This window comes from Musca autumnalis, unplaced genomic scaffold, assembly GCF_047663935.1.
Source record: "Musca autumnalis isolate F117 unplaced genomic scaffold, ASM4766393v1 scaffold_5, whole genome shotgun sequence".
In the NCBI taxonomy this organism is placed as follows: Eukaryota; Metazoa; Arthropoda; class Insecta; order Diptera; family Muscidae; genus Musca; species Musca autumnalis.
The window spans coordinates 154,486,494-154,513,390 of NW_027412088.1; the positions used below are offsets into that span (position 1 = coordinate 154,486,494).

At 32.6% G+C, this 26,897-nt stretch overlaps 4 protein-coding genes across 18 annotated transcripts in view; 2 read left to right on the top strand and 2 right to left on the bottom strand.

Moving 5' to 3' along the window:
- Window positions 1-26,897, top strand: part of Tab2 (TAK1-associated binding protein 2) — a 175,294-nt gene that overhangs the window by 66,444 nt on the left and 81,953 nt on the right. For 4 of the 12 annotated variants that reach the window (XM_073989816.1, XM_073989819.1, XM_073989822.1 and 1 more), the window contains exon 1: window positions 16,923-17,528. The gene's annotated coding sequence lies outside the window, so the exon portion shown is untranslated. Of the gene's footprint in view, window positions 1-16,878; window positions 17,529-17,613; window positions 17,646-26,897 lie in introns of those variants that run through there. The other 8 variants (XM_073989818.1, XM_073989821.1, XM_073989825.1 and 5 more) reach the window with 4 other exon arrangements.
- Window positions 2,697-4,844, bottom strand: LOC141386801 (uncharacterized). The gene is made up of 2 exons (XM_073955712.1): window positions 3,862-4,844; window positions 2,697-2,784 (listed from the first exon to the last, which is right to left on the bottom strand). The coding sequence occupies exons 1-2, from the start codon at window positions 4,842-4,844 to the stop codon at window positions 2,697-2,699; spliced, it is 1,071 nt and encodes a 356-aa protein (XP_073811813.1).
- Window positions 10,824-17,517, top strand: LOC141386802 (putative fatty acyl-CoA reductase CG8306). The gene is made up of 7 exons (XM_073955713.1): window positions 10,824-10,845; window positions 10,895-10,937; window positions 11,001-11,120; window positions 11,186-11,443; window positions 11,514-11,583; window positions 14,594-14,621; window positions 17,492-17,517. Exons 1-7 carry the CDS (start codon window positions 10,824-10,826, stop codon window positions 17,515-17,517), a joined length of 567 nt encoding a protein of 188 aa, XP_073811814.1.
- Window positions 23,207-26,897, bottom strand: part of LOC141405464 (uncharacterized) — a 73,592-nt gene continuing 69,901 nt past the window's right edge. For all 4 annotated transcript variants that reach the window (XM_073989831.1, XM_073989830.1, XM_073989829.1 and 1 more), the window contains 3 exons: window positions 24,057-24,229; window positions 23,839-23,992; window positions 23,207-23,778 (listed from right to left, as the gene is read on the bottom strand). In XM_073989831.1, the coding sequence (XP_073845932.1) occupies window positions 23,555-23,778; window positions 23,839-23,992; window positions 24,057-24,229 (551 nt within the window). In that variant the 3' untranslated portion in view covers window positions 23,207-23,554. The remainder of the gene's footprint in view (window positions 23,779-23,838; window positions 23,993-24,056; window positions 24,230-26,897) is intronic.

Below are 26,897 nucleotides of genomic sequence, written 5' to 3' on the forward strand. Positions count from 1 at the left end.
ACCTCTTCAATGGATCATAACCTCCTATTCCCCAAACTATTTTTATCTACTCAAAAGACATGTTTTAATTTCGGTATATGTTATAATTTATTATAAAAGTAATTCAGGAGCATAGATAATCATGTTGCTTAAAAATGTGTATGATGACAATCCATAAAGCAAAAAAAAAAATGGTATCTAAATTCAAAAGGCTAATAATATAATTTTATGTTACGTCTACATTATACTAGATTTATGCGAATCGGGTACACTAAAAATTTTGATTGCGTTGTACACATGCTAAATAAATCTTCACAAATGACAAAATGTTTACTGTAAACCTCGTTTACTATAAATTGAATTTTTTTAAACAAACGTGTTTAGATAATCTAGATGTTTACGATATATCTGCTTCCAGGGGCTTCAATGCTGGACTGTAGTAGTACCTTGCCTGTAGCTATTTGCGCTAGTAGTCCGTCAATGTCAAATGGGTCTGTATCGAAAGTTTATGGTACAGTTATTACATGTTAATCTATAATAAAAGCTATTTAAAACCTTTATATTTCCTTAATTTTTTTTTGGTGCGACATTGTTTCCTAAGGGACGACATCAAAAGTAAAAGGGATCAAACACTCCCAAATTCACTTACCCTACCTGCCTAGAAAGAGCTCTGTCTATTTGTGTAGGTGCCTTATATCGAAAAAAAAATCTAAGGTCAAAAGGAAAAAAAGCAACAATCAGAGAAATGTCTACCCTTATACACCGCAAAAATGCTGACTTTTATTTTAGATTTGACGTCCGTCTGTGTTGAGTAGTCAAGTTTAAGTTTTTTTTTGTGGTTGTCGTAGGTCACCGGCACAAATCTAAGGCTGAAAGTACCTCGGCACCGCGGAACGCAAGGTGCTCAACAGCAAATCCCTCGTTGTGGCAGCGGTATGTGAGCAGGAACAGTGTGGATTTTGGTGGTTTAGTTTTAAATTTGACTTTGTGAATTTGAAACTTTCTTTTTTTATACGATGGAAGTCCAAAATAATTAAACAAAAACAATAGGATTCAAGCTTTTTTTTTCTCTTGATATAGATATTTTTCCGTTGTAAATAGGCAACAGAAATTTGTTCTCCTTCAGGAAACCTCTTGCTGCCAGGAAATCAAAATCGAAAAAGAGCTAATTTTCTTTCTTCAACTTTCCGCCAGTTCTCTTTCCCCTCCTTATTTGCTGTCAATTTTCAAATTTCCCTTTTCGTGTAAGGCAAGAGTCATGTCATTTACAATTACCCAAAATAATGACGGTTTAAGGTCAATTCAGAACGTCAAATATAGGTGGAGCTATTTTGAAAATAAAAACGCACACGACAAGTGTTCCAACCCATTCTTCGCTCACCGGCATGTCAACTTCCTTCAACTTATGTGCCGTAGACACGATTTGACTTACGTACTCTTCCACGTTTCCACACGCTGCAAAACTGGTGGTAATTAGCTGACGCAACAGCCCAACTCTACGCGTAAGTCGGGAATCTTGGAAGGCAGACTTCAGCTTGTCCCATACCTCCTTTGATGTCTCGGCATCCTCTATATGGACATAATTCACCTTATCAACCAAGAGAACTATTTTTGTCTTCGCCTTTGTATCCACTTTTTGATCTATTGCTCCCGAGGGATAAACTCCTTGGACGGTATCCCATAAATCTTCATGTTGCAGCAGAGTTTTAACAGCGAACGCCCACGTTGTATAATTCTCTCTGCCAAGCAACTTTTCGATCACAAAACTCGTTGAAGCTGACATCTTCTCTTGAGCAAACTTTCTTCTCCACAATTTACAGTCTAAGATAATTCTATTTTAAAGGGACTGGGCCCATAACCTGTTGTGATGGCGAAAATAAACCTTGATAGAATATCTTAGACAAAAGAGATCTTTATTGTACGAAGGTTACAATGAGAAGAAGGGAAGTATTACAAACAAAAAGGAATGTAATAATACAGGGTTGCATTTAATGTTGCTCGGTAAATACAACCATAAGGATATCAAAGAGTATTGCCAGATTTTCATATCAACAAATTTTGTCCTAAATTACTTATATAATAGTTTTTACCCACAATTTGGGTAAATACCTGGGTATTTACCCATTTTTACCCAATATGCCCAAAATAATGGGTATTTACCATTTGGGTATTTACCCATTTCCCATCTCTAAACCAAACTAATGGAAGAGTATAGTACAATTTTAGTTAAGTAGTAAAAGTTCATGTCTTTTTTCCTGGGAAGAGAAAAAATATTGAAACAAATTAAATTTGTTTCATTTGAGTATGGTATTTAGAAAAATATTGGTTTTTAGGGAGGCCCATAATCATTTCTTTCTTTGAGATTTAAAATCCTTTTCAGTAACATCTTAGTTTGTATTTTATATGTGTATATTTATTTTAAATAGAATGTTGTTTTTATAGTAATATTTAACCTGGTTCTATTACATGTTTTAAGTCTTATGAGTCTTTTAGTTGTTGTGTTGTTTTCTTATTTCTTTAATAAACATTTTTTCTTGTTGTAATAATTCATGTTTTATCAAAAATAGTTGCGTATAACATTTTAACAATTTGTTTTTCTTTTTTTAATATAATAATAGTTATACTTTTAGTAATATGTAATATAATTTTTCTCAATTTAAAAAAAAAATATAAATAAATTGTTAACAAAGACAAGGCTAAAAATTCGAATTCAGAATTTAGGGAGGATTAAATTCGATATCCTTGAAGAGAGCATTATCAGTATCAGCATTACTGTTGCTGTGCTGTTGTAAATGTTGCAAATATCTGCAACAAAAAAACATAAACATAAATTTCAAAATATGAAAAAATAAATACATACTCATACTTAGAGATGGGAAATGGGTAAATACCCAAATGGTAAATACCCATTATTTTGGGCATATTGGGTAAAAATGGGTAAATACCCAGGTATTTACCCAAATTGTGGGTAAAAACTATTATATAAGTAATTTAGGACAAAATTCAGTCTGAAATATTACATGGTCCATTTAATAGTAAATTTTATTAATGTACATTTAAACGGCATACAGAACAAGTTAAAATGAACAATTAAACATATTATTTAAACACAATATTTTTGCAATATTAGATCATAACATCACTGTCACTATCAGTATCACTCCCAATACAAATTATGGAAGAGTTAGGCGTAGAGTGGGTAATACCACTGGACGTGGATGGTGATTCATCCAATATTGGAGATAAATTTAAGATTTCCTCCTCAGGGCATATATTTTTCTGGGAATTACACCTTTGATTTTTCGCTCTATTGCAGAGATTCCAATTGTGAGATATGAAACATATTTTTGCAGCAGTATCTGCACTTAATCTGTTTCTCTTTTTGGAGTGGATAAAACTGTGAGTGCTGAATGAGCGTTCTGTGGCTGCTGATGTGCATGGAGCAGTCAAAATACGAACCGATATCATTGTAAGTTCTTTTGTGACGCAAACACTGTTCCACCATGTAGTAGGATCCTCTCTAGCTTTATAGTTTGCTAGATCCGTCATTACATTTACATTAAATTTTAAACCCATATCATGAATAAATTCGATCGCAGTTAAAAATTCAGATGAATTTAAGTCATGCCCAACGCTATTGGGGTCAAGTAAACTTGCTGCCAAATGTATGGGTTTAATCGTTTTTTCATCCTTTTATCAAAGGATGACAATAATTCTTTTTTTTCGTCATCATTAATTTCGTTTGTTGCTGTTAATGTATTTTGCAGCTTATTACGAATGTCTTTAAATGCAAAATTCACACGATGTATATTGTGTTGATTTGATTCGAAAAAGGTTGTCCATTCAGCTATAGGTTGGAAGAGTTGTAAATTGATGTCTAACGTCTTCCAAAAATCTTCCGAGAGTAATGATGATTTTGTTGTTGGACTCAGGGTTATTTTTTCATGAACAGCCAAGGCTTGAAGGGATACTTTACTGTTCACTAAGCTTTTTAATGAAGTAGCACAACTGCCCCATCTCGTTTTAACTGGGAGTTTTAGCTGTTCTTCAGATCCTTTTTCTTTACAGATCTTAGCAAATGTCCATGAAAGGACCTTACTGTATTTAATAGTTTTGATTATATCAATAACTAGTAAAAAATAGTTCTTCACAGTGGGACATTTTAAAAAGTCTTCGCTGAGCAAATTAAGGCAATGGGCTACACATCCTAGTGGTACTACTTGAGGATATACCTTTTGAACCTCTTTAAATGCACCCTGCATATTCCCAGCATTATCGCCAGTGAGAGCTATAAACTTGTGCTCACCGTAAACATTCATTACTTTAATAATCTCATCGGCGATATATGCTGAGGTGTGCTTGTTGTCTTCAGTTGCCAAGCTTCGGACAAACACCATCTCGGGCTTTGAGATTAAAAAGTTGATTACACCTTCACTGCGCACATTGCTCCAACCGTCACACTGCAGATGCATGTAACTTGCTGCCTTCACTTGCTCAGTAATGTTTTTCGAAGTTTCATCATATATCTTGTTCAAGTACTTGCTGGAAATTGTCTTTCTATTTGGTAATTTAAATGAAGGATTCAATTCTTCGAAAAATTGCTGCCAAAGTGGATGCTCAACCATTGAAAAATGAGCTCCAGATACAATAATTGCTCTGGCAAGTTTCTCTTCAAGGCTATCTTTGTAGTCATCGCATATTTTGAGGCTCGAGTTTGATGGTGGAAGGGAAGTTGATGCGCTTGAAACATCACTGTAGTGGTTCGAATTTTGCAATTGGGTGTTCTGTTCACTTGGAATCATTTCACTTACTTCACTTCTTAACGTAATTGGGCACTTGACGCAGTTGACCAAATGTTTTGCCATTTTATTAACATTTGGGAATTTGTAAACCGTGTTGCAGTATCTGCAAAGAACTGCCTTTGAGTTGCTTGGATTTGTTGCAAAATGCTTCCATATTCGTTCATTTTTATGTCTTCCCATCTTAAATGAAATAATTTTTTAGCCGATTGACAAATACAAATTTTCAATTTTGTTTTTTGTTTTTAAATACCCAAATAAACACCCTGAAAAGGTATTTACCAGGTATTTACCCAAGTTTTGGGTAAATACCGGGTAGAATCCCATCTATACTCATACATACTTACTGTATTGAAGTTTTGAATTTTTCTGGGCATCGTCTACATCCAAATGGAGTCACATGACTTCTGATACGCCCCTTCAATTCACCGTCGCTCTTAAAAAATTTACCACATGTGGGGCATGTGGGTATTACGGATGTTGTTGCTGTTGTTGTGTTTCCATCTCTATCTGTATTGTTTCTGGTTGTGTTTGTTGTGGTTGTTGCTGCAACATGCATAGAGGCTACATGCCTTTTGGCGTTGTACTTATTGCTATATTGCTTTTTGCATATATTACAAGCATATTTGAGGTTTCCAATTGGCTTAATGAATTCCTCGGCCGATGCAGTCGGTTCGGCCAATGCAGTCGGTTCGGTCAAATGTCTTGGGTACAGTTGTATAGCAACTAAGTCTTACATAAATTAGATTTATGCTTAGGATCGTTGTCTTGGTAGAACTTATATTGCAATTTGTTTGAATTTTCAGGGTCAACAGGCCCAAATTTCTTGACGCTTTTGGTTAAATCTTTTCATAAAACATCTAAATAAACCTCCTATGTCATTGTTTCTTCCAAAATCAGGATTTTACCAAGGTCACTGCTTGGCATACTACCCCATACCATAAGTGACCGTTTTCCGAACTTTACGGTATGTATTAAATTTTTGTTTTCCATGGCTTTCAAGGGGTTTCCCAATACTTTTGGAGGTCCATTGTGATAGTACAACATAATTTTAGTCTCATCAGAAAATATAACGCCATCCCAATACTAAAGATGGCGTGAAAAGTTGTCTATAACAGGTCTGAATAGTTTCTACATATTATGATGGGAGGGCAATGGTTTTTACCTAGTCACTCGTGATGAGTGCTTGTTATTATGTAGCACTTTTCTGACTTTTCCATGTGACACACTTTCTCCAAAATCATTTTTAATTAGAAAAAGCTACTTTCTGATCCTGCATTGGGCTATTTCGTTAATTTCTTTAATCATTCTACAGTCAATTCGTGAGGTTACTATTTTGGACCTGCCATGTAACGCCCTCAGTTTGAGCCTGGCTTCTTTCTCGGTGCAGTTTATGATGTTGTATACACTTGTCAGTATTATAATTGGAATAGACCAAATGTAGCATATTTTCCGAAACCGTTTACCTGATTTTCTCTATTTGTAAATATACTGTCTATGTTACACACACAAGAATTAATTTATGATCAAAAATTATGGATCTACATGTTCACATACCATAAGAGTCTTAAAAATCCTTAAATGCAAAAAATCGCGCGGGAAACCACGATTTTATTGCACATTAATTCATTTTGCAATTATTTAGTTGACACCACAAAAACCTGGTACATATCCTTTTTGCCCGTTGTTTTTGTTATTTCCAACCGATTTCTGCATTGGCTTGATGTTGTCATTAACATGTAAATCAACAGATATTTACAAAAAGCCCAACATTATTGAAAGAATTTCTTGTAGTAATTCCTAATTAAACATCTAAATTTTTAAAAATTCATCGATTGCAATACTATAGTTGACTAACTGTACATTTTGATTTGAACATTTTGCTCAGAAAATGTCATATTTGGCCTAGTGAGCTCCCCGAAATAAATTTCTGTTTACGTTGGTGGCCACAATGGTGTTATGTCTGGCCAGATGCGGCAATTTTCTATTATCCTCGTAGGAGCATCTTTTTTCACCGTGCAAATTGGTGGTGCTATAAATTTGATATGCATTCATGTGACGTATACGCAATGATATTGGCAGTTAAAATCCACTGTGCTATTCACAAATTCCCAAGATCTATGCAATTTCATTCATTCTGGTTGAAATAACGAACAATACTGCCACACTGTTTATTATTTCATTATGGCAATACTGTCACTAAAAATCACTTAAAATACTGCCACATTCTATATTATTTTATTATGGCAATACCGTCACTAGAAATCACTTAAAGCATTGCCACATTACTACTTTAACGTAAGATGCTGCCAAATTGATATGTTTATATTATGTTAACGCCTAAAAGTATGCTTTTATTTTATTGGGCTATCAATCCACAGGGATTACCTCCAGGCGGCGGCAAAATCTCAGCCAGCGCCGGCGCGTTTCCAATGTCGAAAATCTTTTTTACGTTTTACGTTGTTATTTTTAGCAATGCTGGTGGCTTAACGTGTTAGTAGGCGGCGAGTGTTGTCATATACGGCCGTTGTCATTGGGTTGCGGGTTCTAGCCCCGGTGGTGGCGATAGGAGAAGTTTTTCACAAAATAATATAAGGGGGCCTCTTGCTTTGGCCGGGTTTTTCAAATCTCTATGAAATATCCCGTTTATGCGCAAGAAGGTAGATAAAACAACAAAAGCGAATTTGCCTTCGGTGCCCATTACGGTTAATAAATCCGTGGGAATACTATCATCCTTGTTTCGCGTTACAATTTTTTTATATTTTTATTAATTATAATAAATGTTTTTTTTTTACTCTGTTTCTTTTTTTTTTTTTTTTTTTTTTTGATATAAAATTACAAAATAATAAAAATTTGTGAAAAAATAATAAAATAAAAATTATAAAAAATATAAAAATTACTTTACTTTTTTAAGATTTTTATAGGTTCTTTTTAATTACAAAAATAAAATGTTGTGTAAAAATGATCAAAAAAACAACAATTATAATTATATTATGAACGAAAAAATATAAAAACAACAGAAATTATAAAAAATAAGTATTATAAAAAATAACAAAGTTAAAAAAATAAAAAATATTGATATTATAAATAAAAAAATATAAAAAACATAAATTATAAAAAATACAAATTTTAAAGAATTAAGTATTTATAATTTATATTTAATTTTTTTTAAATTTGTATTTTTTGTAATATAAATAAATATAATTATTAATTATGTATAAAAAATAAACAGTTATACGAAAATTGCAAATTTTAATAAAGAAAACAATTAAATGTTGTTAAAAAATAGTCAAAAAATAAAAATATTACAAACGAAAAAATAAAAACCAATAGAAATTATAAAAAAAACAAGCGGAGACATACACTCAGCCACTGACCAAAAATTTCAGCCATTTTGGTAGGATTACAAAGCTAAACCCCTAAAAATACCGAAAATCGGGAGGTACCGTTCTATGGGGGCTATATGAAGGTGTGGACCGATACCGACAAAATTCTGGGGGAAAGTTTTATACCCCTAAACAAGACTACGTACCAAATTTCAGCCATTTTGGTAGGATAATGAAGCTAAAACCTTTAAAATAACGAAAATCGGGTGGTACCGTTCTATGGGGGCTATATCAAAACGTGGACCGATATATCCCATTTTCAATACCAACCATCCTACAAGTAATAAAAACTTCTGTACCAAATTTTGACTCTCTATCTTTAAAATTGCGAGCTGTATCTTGATTTCAACAGACGGACGGACGGACATGGTCAAATCGACATAGAATTTTATGCTGATCAATAATATATATACTTTATAGGGTCTCCGACGAATATTTCGATGTGTTACACACGGAATGGTGGAGGGTATACCAAGAACAAAATCAAATCAATCACAATAATTATGCCGCATATAAAATACAGTCGGACCTCGATTATCCGTAATGGTCGGGACCGGAGGCATTACGGATAATCGATTTTCCCGGATAATGGAGGCAATGCTTTTATGCAGTTTTTGAACATATTTTGAAGTACAAATGGCATAGTATCGTACACTAATATGAAAATCTGCAATTTTTTTAAGTTTGTTACGGCAATCCCCCCAAATTTTATACGATACTTAATATCATCAGATTCATCTAAATTGACTTTGTCCCATGGTTTTTGTGATACCATAAATACACAAATTGTGTAATACGGAAGAATTTCCAGTTTTTGTTTGTTTACCTTTTGTTTGCTTAATCAAATTAATTGGAAAGTGTGTTTTTGCTCCCGGGTAGTGAAGTTTATAACGAAAAATAGAAGAAATGTAAAAAAGTCCAAAATTTTTTTTCTATCACGGATAATGTAGGTTCCCGGATAATCGATTCACGCATAGTTTGCTTTAAAATCTGTATGTAGCGTGATGTAGGGCTGTACTAAATCATTGACTTACATACATATACCACACATTTGTAGTAACCAAACTTCTTCATAAAGGACACGAAATATTAAATTACGTTAAACTAAGTTTGGAAGACATTTTTGAAAAAGTTTTAGAGTTATCATGCACAATAGTCATTTTAGTATATGCCGGCAGGGTTTTGAAGCTTTCGGGTCATTATTTAAGGAAGTATTGACTTACTCCGTAAAAAGTTGTACAGTTGTAAATGAGGCCGCTAGAACAACCTACTGAAAAAAATAATCAAAACGATGAGAGAGGAGCTCTTAAACTTCACTTTTTCCGAAATTTGTGTGGGAGGTACCCGACGGAGTGGATGTCCATATTTCAACCTTATAAATTACTGGATGAAATAATACGATGTGCAAAGTCTGCACTAATCAGAAGCTCCCTGCGAGAATTATTTGCGGATTTCCCAGTTTGGTTGGTGCCGTCAGGGTTTCTTGGAGCTTTTAGGCCAATATCTCAGGAAGTATGGACTTGCGCTAGAAAAAAAATTGTACCGTCTTAAAGGGAGCCGTAAAGGGAACCTACTGAAAAAAATGTCAAAACAAGCTCTTAAACTTTACTTTATCCGAATATTGTGTGGGAGATACCCGAAGGGAGGCACCCATCTTTGAACTTAAACTAAGTTTGGGCAAAATGTTGCGAAGTACAAAATGTGGTTCGTTCGAGAGTTATCGTGCGCACCAGACAGACGGACGGACATGGCTAAATCGACTCCAAATTGTCTGAAACTAATTTCGTCCAAACATACTTTGGGTCTAAAAACCGTTATTTCGATGGGGCACATTAGGGTATAATAAATATTATAAAAAATGACAGTTATAAAAAAATAAAAATTAAAAATAAAATATATAAAAGTTATAAAAAATTACAAATTTTAACGAAGTTAAAACATGTTTAAATATTAAAAACCAAACAGTTATGAGAAAATTGAAAATGTTAATAAAGAAAATAATAAATATGAAACAAAAACAACAATGAACATTAAAATAAAACTAAAATATAAATTATTAAAGTCATAGTTTTAATTAATTCGTTTTTATTTTTATATTTTTGTTGTATTTTTATTATTAATTATTATTGTTATTAATAACAATAACGATTTTTAAGGGTTCTTTTTAATTACAAAAATAAAATATTGTGAACAAATAATCAAAAAATAAATAAAGAAATACACAAATAAATAAAAATTATATAAATAAAAAAGTATTATAAACAAACAATATGAAAAACAGTAGAAATTATAAAAAATTAATAAAAAATAATAAATAAAAAAATAAAAATTATAAAAATTACAAACTTTAAATTAGTTCAAACAGTAAAAAAACAGTTATGAGAAAATTGGATATTTAAAATGAAACTAATAAATATAAAACAAACAAAAAAATGAACATTAAAATAAAATTTAAATATAAATTATTAAAAATTATATCTTTAGTTAACTCTCCGCTAAGTTATCTTACTCTTTATTTTATATTTGTTTGTTTTTATATTTATATTTTTTATATTTTCTAAGTATTTTTATTACTGTTTTTATATATAATAATTTTATTTTTAATTATTTTTTTAGTTGTTAATATAACTTATTTTTTAATTTCTTTACAGGCAAAAGAATGGCAACAACCCCGCTGAATTGCAAATCTTCCACATGACCTCAAGTACCTATAAACCATTCCGTTTTGAGCAATTGAAATCACAAATGAATACCCCTTGAAATCTGCTGTGTGGTAAGAGAAAATTCCATAATAATTCCCTATATAGTAGTGACTAATAATATCTTCACCACTCAGGTATCCACATCTTAAATTTGTGGACAACTTAACGGTGTTCCGCATTGGTGCAATTTTGTTCCACTTTTTGCCAGCCATCTTTTTGGATCTTCTGACTTTGGTTACTGGTGGCAGGCCCATGTAAGTATTGAGGAAAATGTCTTCCTTGATATCCATTATAATCATTCCGTTTCCTCTTCCTACAGCCTCCTAAAGTTGCATCGCAACGTCTGGAACTCTTTGAACACCTTGGAGAAATTCATTTTCACCGAATGGCATTATGACAATAAATTGGGTATTAAATTGGCCAAATCTATGGATCCAGTGGATCAGCAAACATTCTGTATTGACATTGAAACATTGAGCTGGGAGGAATATTTCAAAAATATGCACATGGGCGTAAGGGAATATTTGAACAAGGAATCACCAAAGAATTTGGAGGCAGCCAGAAAGAAGGATTACATGTAAGGAAATCAACATTCTTTTACTTTTTAAACACAAATTAATTAATTGTTTTGTTACTCCTCTTTGCAGTTTGATGTGGTTCCATGTTGCCATACAACTGGGATACTACTATAAGCTTTGTTCCTTTACCTTTTTAATGGTAAGAGTGGTAAAAGAGAAAAGTGTCAAAATTGTTCAAAATTGCTCTCTCATGAACATTTTTACCAGAAAAGTAAAGGAACGGAAAAATGGTAGATCCGGCAGCAATGTCAGAAAAAAACATAAAAAAATCAATTTTCGTCTTTTATTTCACAGTTTTTAACTTAGTGTTGTCAGTGTTCGACTTTTTCTTCGGTTTTTCGTCCATCTTGTGAAATAATCGTCAAACAAAAGTCGAAAAATCAGTTCTGCCATTTTCTACCTGCAGAAACTTTGCTGGTAGCCTGTGGTAGAAGAGAAAGCCATTTTCGTTCTCTCTCCCCTCTCACTCTCTTAAAAATTGCTTCCAGTTTTGCCACTTTTCGGGGTTAAGGAAGGCTTTGCAGGTTAAAAATGGCAACAAATGGTTAAAATGGTAACCTCAGGTAAGTAAAGGAACACAGCTATGGCATCTTCCTCAGGTAGCCATCAGTGTGACCGTTGTGCCACTAAAGTATCAATTTTGACACTTTTTTTCGGCTTTGACACTTCTGTACCACTTTTTTATTTTGATACCAAATGTGCCACTTTATCGAAAGACTGGTGCCACTTTTTATCTGAAATGATACTTTTTGTGACACTTTTTGAAAATTTCCAGCGGTCACACTGGTATCCATTTACCACAAAACTGTGCAAAATTTTCAACAACAAAAATTTCAAAGGAAGTTTAAGATTTGCTCTTTCATAGGAGTAAAAGATTTATTTAAACATATTGGTAGTTTTCTCAGAAAAAAATATGAAAATTGAGTTGTTTTTTGGGATAACCCCTTAAAGCTTTTTGCCGGGTTAACCTTCTTAGAGGTAGTTTACACTATCTATCAATGTCATATGACACGAAATAAAAACATTCCATATCTTCCCACGGAGGCAATGTGGAAACGTAGTTTTTTTACATTTTTGCTGGTGTGGACACACAGAGTAAATGGCGCAAAGAAAATCTCCAATATTGCACATATTAGAGAATATATAACGATGGAAATTTTCATGTCTTATGACATTTACATATAGTGTAAACTACCCCTTAATGAAGATTTATTTGATGTACACACAATAGCTTTGTTCCCGTACTTTTTAATAGTAAAAGTTGTAAAAGAGAAAAAGAGAGAAAAATTGTTCTCACACAAAAGTTTTTTTCAAAAAGTTTGGGAACGCAAAAATGGAAAAAACGTCAGAAAAGCTGGAACAAATGTCAAAGTCAGCGTACCAACCAACCAGACGCCGGCAAACATGTTACTATTTTTTACACGCTCAAATTTGTGTCGTGTAAAAAGTTTTTAAAAATAGCGTCATTCAGCGCCATTTTTGTTTAAAGAGAAGTGAACATTTTACAACTTTTTTGTGTACGGGAACGGGGTTTCAGGGAAAATCTGTAAAAGTCGTAAAAAATGTAAAAACTTTTTAGTTCTGGAACAAAGCTAATGTAATTGACATTTGAAATCCAGTGGATGTAATCCGGTTATATGTAAACGTGCTATTAGTGAAAAATGTCTGTTGCATAATTTTGAACCCGGAAAATCCTCATTTTTCTCATTTAAAACAAATTGCTGTTGCCGGGATTTGAACTGGGAACTAAGAACTTTATTACATTAACACAAATTATTAAAATTCTCCATTGTATTCAATCGCAACCATGCGTGTTTCCTCCGCTCTCCATTTAATCCAAGCTTAACTGATCTTGCTTCATCTGCTAAATGGGTTTGATATTGTCTTCCCATCACCAGTTAAGATTTCGACATGTACTCCAACAGCACTCCATTGGGAAATTTCCTTACCGAAAAATCATCGGAAATTAAAAATTTTTTATTTTATATTAACAAATTTTTTGAAATGTGAACACGCTTATCTCTTTTTGGAAAATGTATGCCGCTGCCTGTAGAGATGTACAAACTTATTTATGTAATTGTAGGGATCTCTAACAACTGCTAATAAAATGAAGCGAACGGAGTGCCGTTTTCATGACTCCGTTTGGATTGCATCCGGATGCTGTTAAATTGTGAGGAATTGGAGTGCCTTTTTCACGACTCCGTTGAACTGCATCCGGATGTTGTTAAAATGTGACAAGTGGATGTGATTATTTGGATTGCATCCAAATGCAGTTAGAATGAACTGCATCAAAGTATGCCGTGAAAGAACTAGTGCACATTGCACTATTTCCAATTAATTTTGCTGGGATTGTTACGATTACGCCCTCGCCACTTTATAGTACGTTTACATATAACTTGATTTCAAATCTTCGCGGAGAAGGTTGACTCGGCAAAAAGATCAAATGTAAACATGGTCTAAACGCGCTTATGAAGCTATGAACATATTTACTGTCTCCATTTTTAGGAATATTGTTTGCTGGGTCTTTTTATTTTTAAGGACCATATCATCAAAAGTGTCAACTTTGCGCTCGATATGAATAGTCCACTCATTCTTATCATGAAGATCCTTCAGACATATTCAGAAATTTCCAGGCTGGTATAATGTTGAGCTGGAGTACAGAACATTTTAAATTATCTAAAAAAATATTAAAAATATCAAAAAAAAGAAGAAAAATTAAACAGCGTGACAGTTTTTATTAAAAGCGTTCCTTTACTTCTGACACCATACAATTCAAATATGAGCAGCTTACAACTTTTGCCGGTTTTACCATGGTGAACAAGAAAAGTTAGCAGCAATATCCAACTGACTGAACTGGGCTGTAATGTTAGTGTCAAATTCCATACTACATTTTATATATTTATTTTTATGTTCGATGTATATTAGGGATATATATTTTTTGAAGAACAAATTTATTCACCAGCAAAAAAACTATTTCCCATAAAGACTAATTCATATCATTGACATGTAACCTCCTCCAGGTCCGAACGACATGCCGCACACTAAAACACCGCTTATAGAGGCGGTACAATATTTGTTAATATGTGTGGTATTTTGTTAAACTTGAAAAGAATAAAGCCCTAATAAACATGTGCTTTATTGTTTTTAAGAGCAAACGCATGGTGGAACAAATACAAGGTAAAGTTAATACTACAACAAATACAACTCGAACAACAACCACAAAGGAATTTGTTTTTGTTTGTAACGTTACTGCCAGTTGTATTTGTAAACAAAACAAGGAAATGTCTATAAATTATTGGAATTTAAAAAACTAATAATTTTTCACATTTGGTTGAATATTTTGGAAAACATGAATGAAAATTCGTTACATTTTCAATTTCTATGGTTCCACATCATTCCACTAAATGCATAAATTCTCGCAGAAAGTAGAATTCTTGCAGAAAAGTTTGGGGTCGCTGGAAATTCATAGAAAAAGGAGAAGCTGTTTCAATGTTTTGTTTTAGAAATCAAAGAAGCACAAGTTTATTAGGGCTTTATTTTTTTAAATTTTAACAAAATACCTCACATATTAACAAACGTTGTATCGCCTCTACAAGCGGGGATTTACTGCGCGGCTTATCGTTCGAACTTGGAGGAGGTTACATATCATTGATATGAAGAAGTCTTTCTGGGAAATGGTTTTTTCCGAATGATATATTTTTTTTTCTCAAAAAATATATGTCCCTAATGTACATCGAAATAGAAATGAATGTATAAAATGTCATATAAAATTTGACACTAACACTACAACCCAGTTCAGTCAGCTGGGTATTGCTGCTACCTTTTCTTGTTCTACCATGGAGCAAACGGTTGAAACAGCTTCTCTTTTTTCAGTGAATTACCAGCGACCCCAAACATTTTTGCAAGAATTCTACTTTTTGCGAGAAATTATGCATTTAGTGGAATGATAGGGAAACATTCAAATTGAAAATCTATCGAGTTTTCATTCATGATTTTCAAAATATTCAATTAAATGTGAAAAATTATTAGTTTTTTTTTTAAATTCCAATAATTTATAGACATTTCCTTATTTTGTTTACATGTACGTTGGCACCCTACAAGCAATCTGAAGTGAGTTTTATCTAATTTTATAAATGAAGAAATTTATGGTGTCTAATTTTCTGTAAAAATGAGACATTTGTCTAATATACAATAACAATTACATTTTTATCCCGTTTGCATCGTATCCAGCCATCATTTAGAAAAGAATACGATAGACAAATAACAACAATAACATATGTATCTAAAAATAAATGTAAGCTATCTCATTTATATCCCAATGAAGGATGGAAATTAGATAGACATATCTATTTTCCACCCTTTATTTGGATATAAATTAGACAGCTTACATTTATTTTTAGAATTATTGTAAGTTGAACAAATAAGACATTTGTACACAGATGGTTAAACAATAAAACAAAACATTAAATAAAAAGGAATTAAATTAAGTAAAAAAGGAAATCAAAAAAAAAATTGTTCTTATTTATTTATCATTATTTTTATCAAGTTTTTAGCTCATATTAATGTTTTATAGCTTAAAAAAAGATTTGTCATTGAAAAATGTCGACTGGCCTGGGAATCGAACCCCGGGCATTCAGATTGCAAAAAGAGATATTATCGTTTTAATAACATTCTGAAGTGTCCAATTAGACACTCAAAAAAGTATCTAATGAGTGGAACAGTTCTTCCCGAGAGCATGATCTTTTTGGATAAGAATGAGACTATCGCATTCGTTTGAGCAATCTTATTCAAGTGACTCATTGGACAAGAAACAGATAGCAAATGTTGGCAGGGCACTAACGTTTATAAACAAAAACAAATTTCTATGTGGTTGTTGTTGAGTTGTATTTGTTGTAGTATTTACTTTACCAGTAGTGCGATTCTCTAACACATTTTTTTAGTTACCGACAAAAATCGGTAACATTAAAAAGCAAAATTATGAATGAAATGTTTAAAAGTTGACAACACTGTTTCTGTCGGTAGAACTTTACGACTACATTCTATTGGTCGTTAACATACCGAATAATATCGTTAATTACCGAAGTTATAAGCATTTTAGTTTTACCGATTTTTGTCGGTAACTCAAAAAATGAGTTCTATGAAAACTTGAAATTAAAAATATTTGCCTTATAACTTTTTTCATTTGACATTTATTTCTTTTATAATTTTATTTTCTTTTAAAATTTTCATAGTACAAGAATTGAGCCCCTGGTTTGTTCTACCATGCGGTTTTACCATTTTCAAAAGTAAAAGAACAGACCAAGTTTTACATGCATAAATTTCACGATGGTAACTCTGATCTTCCTTTATTCCGTTTTGCTTATTGTCGATTCTTTAAGATTCTCTCCCTTTCCGTAAGTGATTATTTTAGATTCCTTCATATTTTCTCTCTTTCGTAGATTTTCAAATCCAAACTATAGATCCCCAACAATTTGTGATCATTTTTTTCAGTTCCAAAAAAAGTTGCACTCTTATAAGAATCCAAAGAAAATTTTATCGGGTAGAACGAAGAAAATTAACAATTTCACTGAAAAATAAAATTTCGCCAGTGAATTGGCTCTGAATGCATTTGAAAACTTTGTTTAATTACAAACGTCAAACAATACGTTTATCGAAAAAATAAGTCAGTCGGGAAAACAATACGAGAAAAAGATACGATAACGACATACGAGAAAATAATTAAATTCCTATATTCAACGAAAAGAAATGTAAAATTACAATAAAATAAAAAGTAAAAAACAACAGTCTAATCTTATGAAAAGTTTGTTTATAAATTTGCGAAGAATAAAAAAGAAATATATTTCCACTGCAGTTTGTTTCGTATTTCACAACATTAATTTTTCGGTGTGTTGTTATTCGTGTGACACAGAAAAAAGTGTAAATATTAAAATTGGATTGGAGACAAAGAAATTCTTAGTTGCACATCGATCCATTTTAATAAAAAGGATTTGAAAGAACCAGCACCAGAGTCAAATTATAATTCTCCTACTACCCACCCCCTCCATCAGAACAACAACAGCAACAACTATCATAGATCCCCCCCAAGTAAGTACTCCTCACTAATCTTTTTGCAGTTTATTTGTCTTAATTTTTTGTTCTTATTTTGCCGTTTCGATTCTATCTTTATTAGACTTTCTCTTTTGTTGTGAATTTTATCGGCAAGTATGTTTGTGTCGTGTATCTTGCGTCCTCTTTTGATAAGCTCTTTGTTGTTGTTTTCACATTATTTTTATCTCTTTGAATTATTTTATTTTTTATTAAGTTGTTTTTGTTTTATCAAAGTCACCTGCTTTTCTATCTCAAGTTGCGTTTTCGACGACGTTTTGTGAACTTTTATGTAGTGTAGTTGATTATTTTATCTCACACTCTGTCTATCGCTCTTTGGGTTCCCAGCAAAATGTTCGATGCCAAAGATGACATTCAATCATGGGTGCAAGTGATCTAGCATGTCATCTTTTTAGCATCTTCATCGATGAATTTTATATGAGCGTGGACCCCAAAAGATGACGTTCTTTTCTGGATCCTAAGCATGTCATTTTAACCAATGCGTTGACATGTCATTTCCACCAATGCTTTGGCATGTCATTTCCACCAATGATTTGACATGTCATTTTCACCAATGCTTTGACACGTCATTTTCACCCATGCTTTGACATGTCATTTTAACCAATGCTTTGGCATGTCATTTTCACCAACCCCTTGGCATGAAATTTTCATATTGTTTGGAAAATGGAAATGCTGTATTGAAATATGGTTTTCATGAAAAACAAAACTCTTTATTAATTCAAAAGAATTCATGAAATAACTACAATTAATTTATCAGTTTAGTTTTTCAAAAGTTTACATCCAAAATTGCAATGTAATCACCACCGCTGCAACGCAAAAGATTACTTCCTCCGTTCCCCGCAACTGATATTCTTTCATCTTACAAAAGGTTTTTTCAATTATCTTCCCATCACCAGTTCAGATTTTGACATGGACTCCAAATGCACTCCTTTAAGTATTTTTATTTCGTAAATTACTTTTATTTTATAATTTTGTTATTTTATAACAACATTTTGGTAATTTATACTCTTTTGTTTAGTGACGGAAATATGTAGGGATCTACAACCCGGCTTGCTTTAGGGATCTCTAAGAACAAAATGTAACGAACGGGGAGGAGAGACTTTTTATGGAAAATACCATTTATGCTTAATTAATTTATTTTTAATTGTTTATTTCCAAAAGTAGTTCCTTCTTTATTTTCAGATTCTTGTTCCTTTTCGTTTCGGACTTTTTTTTTCAAATTCCAAGAAGCGAGATTTGATTGATTTCATTCTATGTCAGATTTATACTATGTTTACATTTACGAAATCCACTCGATTTCATCTGTCAATTCCTTTGTGTATACGTCAAATGAAAACTCATATGAAATCGATTGGATTTCATTTGACGTTTGAGCAATGGAATTGACAGTTGAAATCGAGTGGATTTCGTAAATGTAAACATAGTATTAACACAGACAAGGGAACTTTTAAAATAGCAATGTGTGCAGTCCGATTCTCTTTTTAGCTCGATGGTTGGGACTTCATATAATACCAATTGTTTAGAAGTTTTAGTTGTTTGATATGCAGGAAATGTAAGACAACATCACGACGACAGTTCTAACAACTTTGGTCTGTTCCAGAAACTGCAAGAATCTACTTATTTTTACTACGATAACAATTTTTCCTTTATGTTTTCGGAAAAAATAGTAAAAATTAGTAGATTTTTGCAGTACTGGAACATACCAAAATGAAAAGAAACAGGTGTGTAAATAAAAACACAAACATCATCTCTATTGGATCGATGGAATGGGTACAAATGCTGATGAAAAGATCGGATCTTTCACGACTTCCTTTGCATTGGTTCAAATCCTAATGAAAAGATCGGATCTTTCACGACTTCCTTTGAACCAATGCAAAAGATGACATGAAATCACGTCATCGCAAAGAACCCCTTCCGTCAAATTTTGCTGGGTTGTAATTGATTAAAGTGAGGGGAAATTTGTAATGACCAGTTGCTAGAAAACAATTGACTAAGCCTGTCAATAAAAAATAGTTTTGTTTTATAAATAAACTTGTGTGAAATTTGTTGAAAGCATAACTATATTTGTATGAAAAGTTACTTTTGGAAGAGTTTGATACAGTTAGACAACAAATCTATTGCAAAGAAAAAAAACAGTACCATAAAACTAATATAAAACTATTGAATGTGATAAAGTTCAGTGATAATAAAAGCCGTCATGGAGGGTCTTCAGACAGGTAAAAAATGCATGAATATTTGACCCAATATGTATTGTCGGATATTAGACCAATGCAAAACAATCCGAGTTTGACTTTGAAAACATCAGAAATACCTCTGGAGAGTAGCAGTATTTAAAAACGGCCTACAACAGAGCTCTATTTTCTCCCTCAATAGTATAGGAATGACTTCATTTTTACTAAATGGATAGATAGTAATTACCCTCTTCCATCATAATACATCTCAAAAAGTGCGCCAAATCAAATAAAACCCATCAAATATGGAAATTAATCCCGTTCTGGAAAAGCTGGAATACCGAATTTTTAGATAGTATATTCTTTACCAAGTAAAAAAGTATGCGAAATCGGGTTCACAGACATAATAATGATTGGGAAGACATACCCACTGACATAATTAGGAAATATTTAGTAGTCAATAAAAGGGACCCAGAAAGCTTAAACGAATTCAACTACCACCATTCCAAAGGCCAGATCATGACATATTAATCTTATATGTGTAAATTGCTGATGTAATAGAACAACACTAAACTAATAAATACCTCGGGCCTATATCCTGATATCTACCCTTATAAAATGTTTGGGTTTATTATAAGAAAAAAAAAAGCTCGAAAAAGATTCTTCAACGAAGGATCAAGATTTACTAAAAATTGGGGAACCAGTACCCTTAGAGTGTTATATGCCGAGCCTTAATTTTGGGTTAACTAAGTTCATTACGGGGGCAGTTCAGAAACTTCTTAGCCTAGCACAAAAAGCGCGGTATAAACAGAAAAAAGGTTAGTGTTTTGGAAACTTCCATCTCTGTTATGAACACATGTTAAATTTTGTTTCGATCTGGCAACTCCTTTATGTAGAAACAGGTGTTCAAAAAAGACGCATCCACAATTTTTTTACAATGGAAAAATTAGAAATGCGTGCTGTCATTAAATATTTACATAAAAAGGTTTATCGGGACAATAAATTCATAATGATATGGTGAATGTGTTAGGTGAAAGTGCTTCTTCATATGCAACAGTAAAAAATTGGGTTGCTGAATTTAAACGTGGTCGTACAAGCATTGAAGATGAACCACGTAGTGGACGTCCAAAAACAGCAACAACAACAGAAATTGTAGCCAAAGTGCATGATATGGTATTAAATGGTCGACGAATAAAAGTTTGTGAAATTGCTAATTAGTCCGATCAAAATAGACATTGAAATAGCAAAAATTCCCACAAAGCTGAATTTTGGTGGAGAGCTAGGGTTTGCCATTGGAAGCAATGTCCTAAAAGTCCACATCGATTCCATGTGTGCAAAAAAAATTATTCGGGGTCAAAGGTCAAAATTTAAGGGTTTTTAGGTTTTCGGATTTATTTTTGAAAACGGTTGATCTAATCAAAAAGTAAAGTAAATATTGTAGACGGAAAAATTATCTACAAGTTTGACCCTTATAATTTTTTTCTTAGAAGGAACCATTCTTGAGATATAGCTGTTCTAAAAAACACATGATTTGTATGCACTTATAAGGGAAATATGCACACATTCAGACGAAGCGGCTAAAATAAGCGAAGTAATCGGGTCTGTCCCCCAACAAAATATATATTTTCTTGAAGAGCGAAATTATAGCTATCTTCTAAAAAAATTCCAACAAGTTCGGAGTGTGTTTAGTAGAGTTATTCAATGTTAGAGTCATTTTATGCAAAAATAGCCCATTTAACCCTCATGTATAATCGAAAGCCCAACGGGAACGACCCCAACGAAAACTCTCCGATTTTTTTCAAGTTTTGTCAGAAGGTAGGGTTTGTTGCGCTGATTACAGAAATGTATAATTTTCAACGGTTGCGGATCCGGTTCGCCGGTTATTAGACCCGAAAGGCCAAATTTAAAAACCGGGTTAGACCCGGTTCTACTGAACCGATTACTGCAAAGTGGATATCGTTTGAAAGCTTACGGAAGTATCTAACACATCGTCGGTGTCATGCTTAAGTGTTCCATACGCCATTTTTGACATTTTGAGATAAAGATACCTTACAAGGTTTTGAACCATGCTCTTTCAGATTTTTCGATCGGTTTTTCTCTATCTCTTATAGTTTCTGAGATATTCAGATGGCAGTATGTTCCATATCCGCTTCGTGACCCAAAAAATATTGTCGTTTTGTTCCATATCCATAATGCCTGGCGTATGGAACAAAACAACTTTGAACTTTTTAGTTCCATATCCATGTCGTTTGGCGTATGGAACAAAAAGAGACAAAAACGAATTGTTCCCCACAAAAAATGATGGCGTTTGGAACAAAAAATTGCCCATTTTTGCCAAGTTACGAATAATGTGGCGTATGGAACAAATTGTTTTAAAGGACTTGGTTTAAAAACTGAAGAATAATAGTTTCTAAATCCAAATATTTTTGAATATTGTATTGTTATATGAAAACGAAAATTTATTAATCGTTTAAACAAAAAATTCCTAGTATAAAGACGAAATTTTGATGTAAATCACAAAAATATACGCAAAATCATTCATTCGACTTGAAGCTAGTGTGGACACCTACTACAAAAATGGTATTATAAGAAAAACGCATTTAAATGTTTTATGTTACCTTAGAAATGAAAAATATCAATCCGTTTTCTCCGATCGAAATTTTTATCGCAAAAAAATTGTGATAAGTGGTGGCAATCCCTTTAAATAAATGTTAATGAATCCTATAATAATGGTCCTTATTGTACTTATATGAGAAAAATAAATGTTTCATTTAAAGTCCTGATTTTTAAACTCCACAGAGGCTCTTCATATAAGGGAGGTGGAACACGATTGATAAAAAGTGTTTTGGTTGAAATGTGACATAACGTGTTCCATGTGACACAAACTGCCAAAAACATGAAAAAAAGATTCCATGGAACAATTCAGCAACTTTTTGCAATTATAAAAATTGACCATAACTTCTAGACTATCACATATATCTGACTAAAATAAACTACTAATATCCCAGTAAAATGTTCGATGACAAATCACGAGTTGAATCATGAGTGCAAGTGATCTGGCATGTCATCTTTTTGTCATTTTCACTCATGAATTTTATATGAGCGTGACCCCCAAAAGATGACGTTCTTTTTTAGGATCCTAGCATGTCATTTTAACCAATGCTTTGACATGTCATTTTAACCAATGCATTGACATGTCATTTTAACCAATGCTTTGACATGTCATTTTAACCAATGCTTTGACATGTCATTTTAACCAATGCTTTGACATGTCATTTTAACCAATGCTTTGACATGTCATTTTAACCCATGCTTAAACATGTCATTTTAACCAATGCTTAGACATGTCATTTTAACCAATGCATTGACATGTCATTTTCACCAATGCTTTGACATGTCATTTTCACCAATGCTTTGACATGTCATTTTCACCAACCCTTTGGCATGACATTTTCACGTGTTCTTTGGAAAATGAAAAATGCTGTATTTAAATAAAATTAATGACAAAAAATACTGTTTATTAATTTAAACGAATTCATGAAATAGCTTCAAGTTAATTATCAATGTACATAACATATATTCTTAAACATAATAACGAGATCTGTGATCATTTATTTCTATGAAATCAATGATGTTTAATTCATGACAAAAAATACTGTTTATTAATTTAAACGAATTCATGAAATAGCTTCAAGTTAATTATCAATGTACGTAACATATATTCTTAAACATAAAAACGAGATCTGTGATCATTTATTTCTATGAAATCAATGATGTTTTAATTGATATCAAAATAACGATTTTGATGGGAAATATAATATTTTATATAATATATTATGATAGTCCATTTATTAATCGTTGGTACTGAAGTTCAAAAAAGTCGTCAGCATGATCCTTGACACCACAATCATTTTCCTTTTCTGTTTCTGCTTCTGCTTCGTTATCGGTCTTCTTGCTTTTAATTTTGTCCTTGGAAATTTTATTTTTTGCCAGTTTAAGGCCATGACGAAGTTGCTCTTTGAACGATTTATTCGTATTCCCGTCGACATATGAACCCGCTTAAATTAAAAAAAAAATAGTTTTTTAAACAAATACGTACTGGGCACAAATATACTTACCAAAAAAAATTGCCATAAGCTTTGGGAAATTTAACAATCTCATTTTATTGTGCGTGCCATCGATATTAAACTTATTTAGGACTTCTGGGACAACTAAGTCAGCAACGGATTTCCTAATACCTCTCGATCCGCATATTGATCTTACAGACGCAATCTGAAATACATAAATATCATATTATATGAAATATTTCGTAAAGTCCTCTAAAACACAAACATACATATTCTTTTTCATTTCCTGAGTCGATGCTGTTTTCCAAGCAAGTAAATTCTTCTATTGACTTTATAGGAAAAGAATTGGAAAATTTTGGCGAACAATTTTTTAAATTATTTTTAATTGCAGTAGTGTTTTCGGCCAATACATTTAAAACAACACAGGTTTGATCTTTTACATCTGAAAGAGTAAAATAAGAAAGCTGCATTAGTTGAGTTTAAAATTAAAAGTGAGAAAACTTCAAGTTCAGAAATAATGGAAAGTCCACCCTAAAGTAATTTCAGTGAAACCGTGTACACAAGTTTCTTAAAAATATGTGTTTTTTCAAAAAATAATGCAGAAATTCAGTGAAATTACTCTAGTGTGGACAAGGGCAAAGGATATACCAACTAATTACATAACAATTATAATTCGGGCACCGAATGTACTCCTCGTTGTCTTGGTTTTTTTTTTATCTATTTTCCACAGTAAAGTCCATGATTCTTCCTGAAATAATGGTAAAAACTGGATGGTTACCAACTAAAATGCCTTGTCGTCGTTATAACTATCGAAAGGAAAAGAACTCAAAATAAGAGTTGCTTCCTATGTGGATATACCGGTACATTGCTTCAAGTACCTTCTCCGCAAAAGTGGAACTCTTTAATCCAAATTAAATCTATTAACAATGGGGGTTATCATGAATGAAATTTCCCCGTGAGTTTCGTCTTTCTGCCGTTGCAACTTAAGGGAGAAAGTGAAAAAATTCACGGGGAATTGCCGTTCATGATAACCCCAAATATGTAAATAAGGACATACATATATTCGGAACATTCACAAACATTAGTTTCTTTATTTGTTTGTCTGCCAGTTCAAACGCTCGAAGAAGTTCACAAAATTCTGAAAATTGAAATTCATAATTTGTTGGCGAAAATATTTTTCTTCGATCTGTCATAGATAAAAGTCTGATTCAGGCCGAAAGAATAGCTTTGTGGTGCATTTTCATGATTTTCCTTCCAACCGTTTGACAAATTGAAAATGCTTTTGAGCTCAAGTGATAGAAAATAGGTCTAACGCGAACAACATTTTTTCTAAAAAATTTTCTTCTCCAAAAAGCATGAATTTTTCGGAAATTTCGAAGCCTATATCTCGGAAAATATGGACTTCCCAGACATAATATATATCTTGGCGTAATCAGCATACAGCGAACTAGCTGTGTACAAAATTTCAGAATTTTCTGAGTCCGGCCACTACACTCATCTTAAGCCCATGGTAGAACAAATACAAGGTAAAGTTAATACTACAACAAATACAACTCGAACAACAACCACAAAGGAATTTGTTTTTGTTTGTAACCTTACTGCCAGTTGTATTTGTAAACAAAACAAGGAAATGTCTATAAATTATTGGAATTTAAAAAACTAATAATTTTTCACATTTGGTTGAATATTTTGGAAAACATGAATGAAAATTCGTTACATTTTCAATTTTTATGTTTCCACATCATTCCACTAAACGCATAAATTCTCGTAGAAAGTAGGATTCTTGCAGAAAGGTTTGGGGTCGCTGGAAATTCATGGAAAAAGGAGAAGCTGTTTCAATGTTTTCTTTTAGAAATCAAAGAAACACATGTTTATTAGGGCTTTATTTTTTTAAATTTTAACAAAATACCTCACATATTAACAAACGTTGTATCGCCTCTACAAGCGGGGATTTACTGCGCGGCTTATCGTTCGGACTTGGAGGAGGTTACATATCATTGATATGAAGAAGTCTTTCTGGGAAATGTTTTTTTCCGAATGATATATTTTTTTCTCAAAAAATATATGTCCCTAATGTACATCGAAATAGAAATAAATGTATAAAATGTCATATGAAATTTGACACTAACGTTACAACCCAGTTCAGTCAGCTGTGTATTGCTGCTACCTTTTCTTATTCTACCATGTCTTAAGCCCAAAAAAATATATTACCAAATTTATAGAAAGTTTTTAGGAGATAGAAAAACTGTAAAGTACTTTCAACTCGCGCTACGGAGATAACACTGTGCAACACTGAAAATGCAAACAACTTCTAGTATGGATTTTCTGAAAGTACTATTTGAGACGACAAAACCCCTAGTTGGGTTTTGTCTTTTCAGATCCAGTTTGGATTTTATGACCTTATCAAAACAGAGCTAAAACTGCACTTTTTTTGCATTGATCAAGGCTATATCTCAGAGACGAGTAGGAATTTTGCTTTGTAGCCTTTAGCAATATTGTAGCCCTGCAGAAGAAGAACATATGTGTTGAACTACAACTAGGAAAACTGCATTTAGAGCTTCAAAATCAATAAAATGCAAAATTACATATTTTCTGGAATTTTGGTCAGTAACTGCTAAACTATTGGGAGTTGAACCACGTAACCTTCTGAAAAAATCTTCAAAATGTGCTCCACAATTCTTCGGAACATTCTGATACTCTAAAATGCTTAATTCACGTTGTTTCAGCTGTACAAAATGTATTTCAAATACTGTTTACACGGACAGTTTATTGCACACATTTGTAATTTCACTGCATTGTTGATATATTTATGAAATTGTCGTTGAACAAGTAAAAAAGTATCAGTCGGCTTTGCCGACAGAGATGTACCCTCAGCCTGTGCAAATTGAAACACTTTTTTCACAAAAAAATTATGTATGTATTTAGGGGGTTTCAATATTTTGGTCGTATGAACCGACAAAAATGTTGATTAAGATTAAAGTTCAAAAATTTTGCGGAAAAGGTACTTAAAGGATTGGACCGACATAGACCATGGGGGTGCCATAGGATATTTTTACACCCTTCGGGCTGTTTTCTCAAGAAGTATGGACTTGCCCCTGAAACAACTTTTA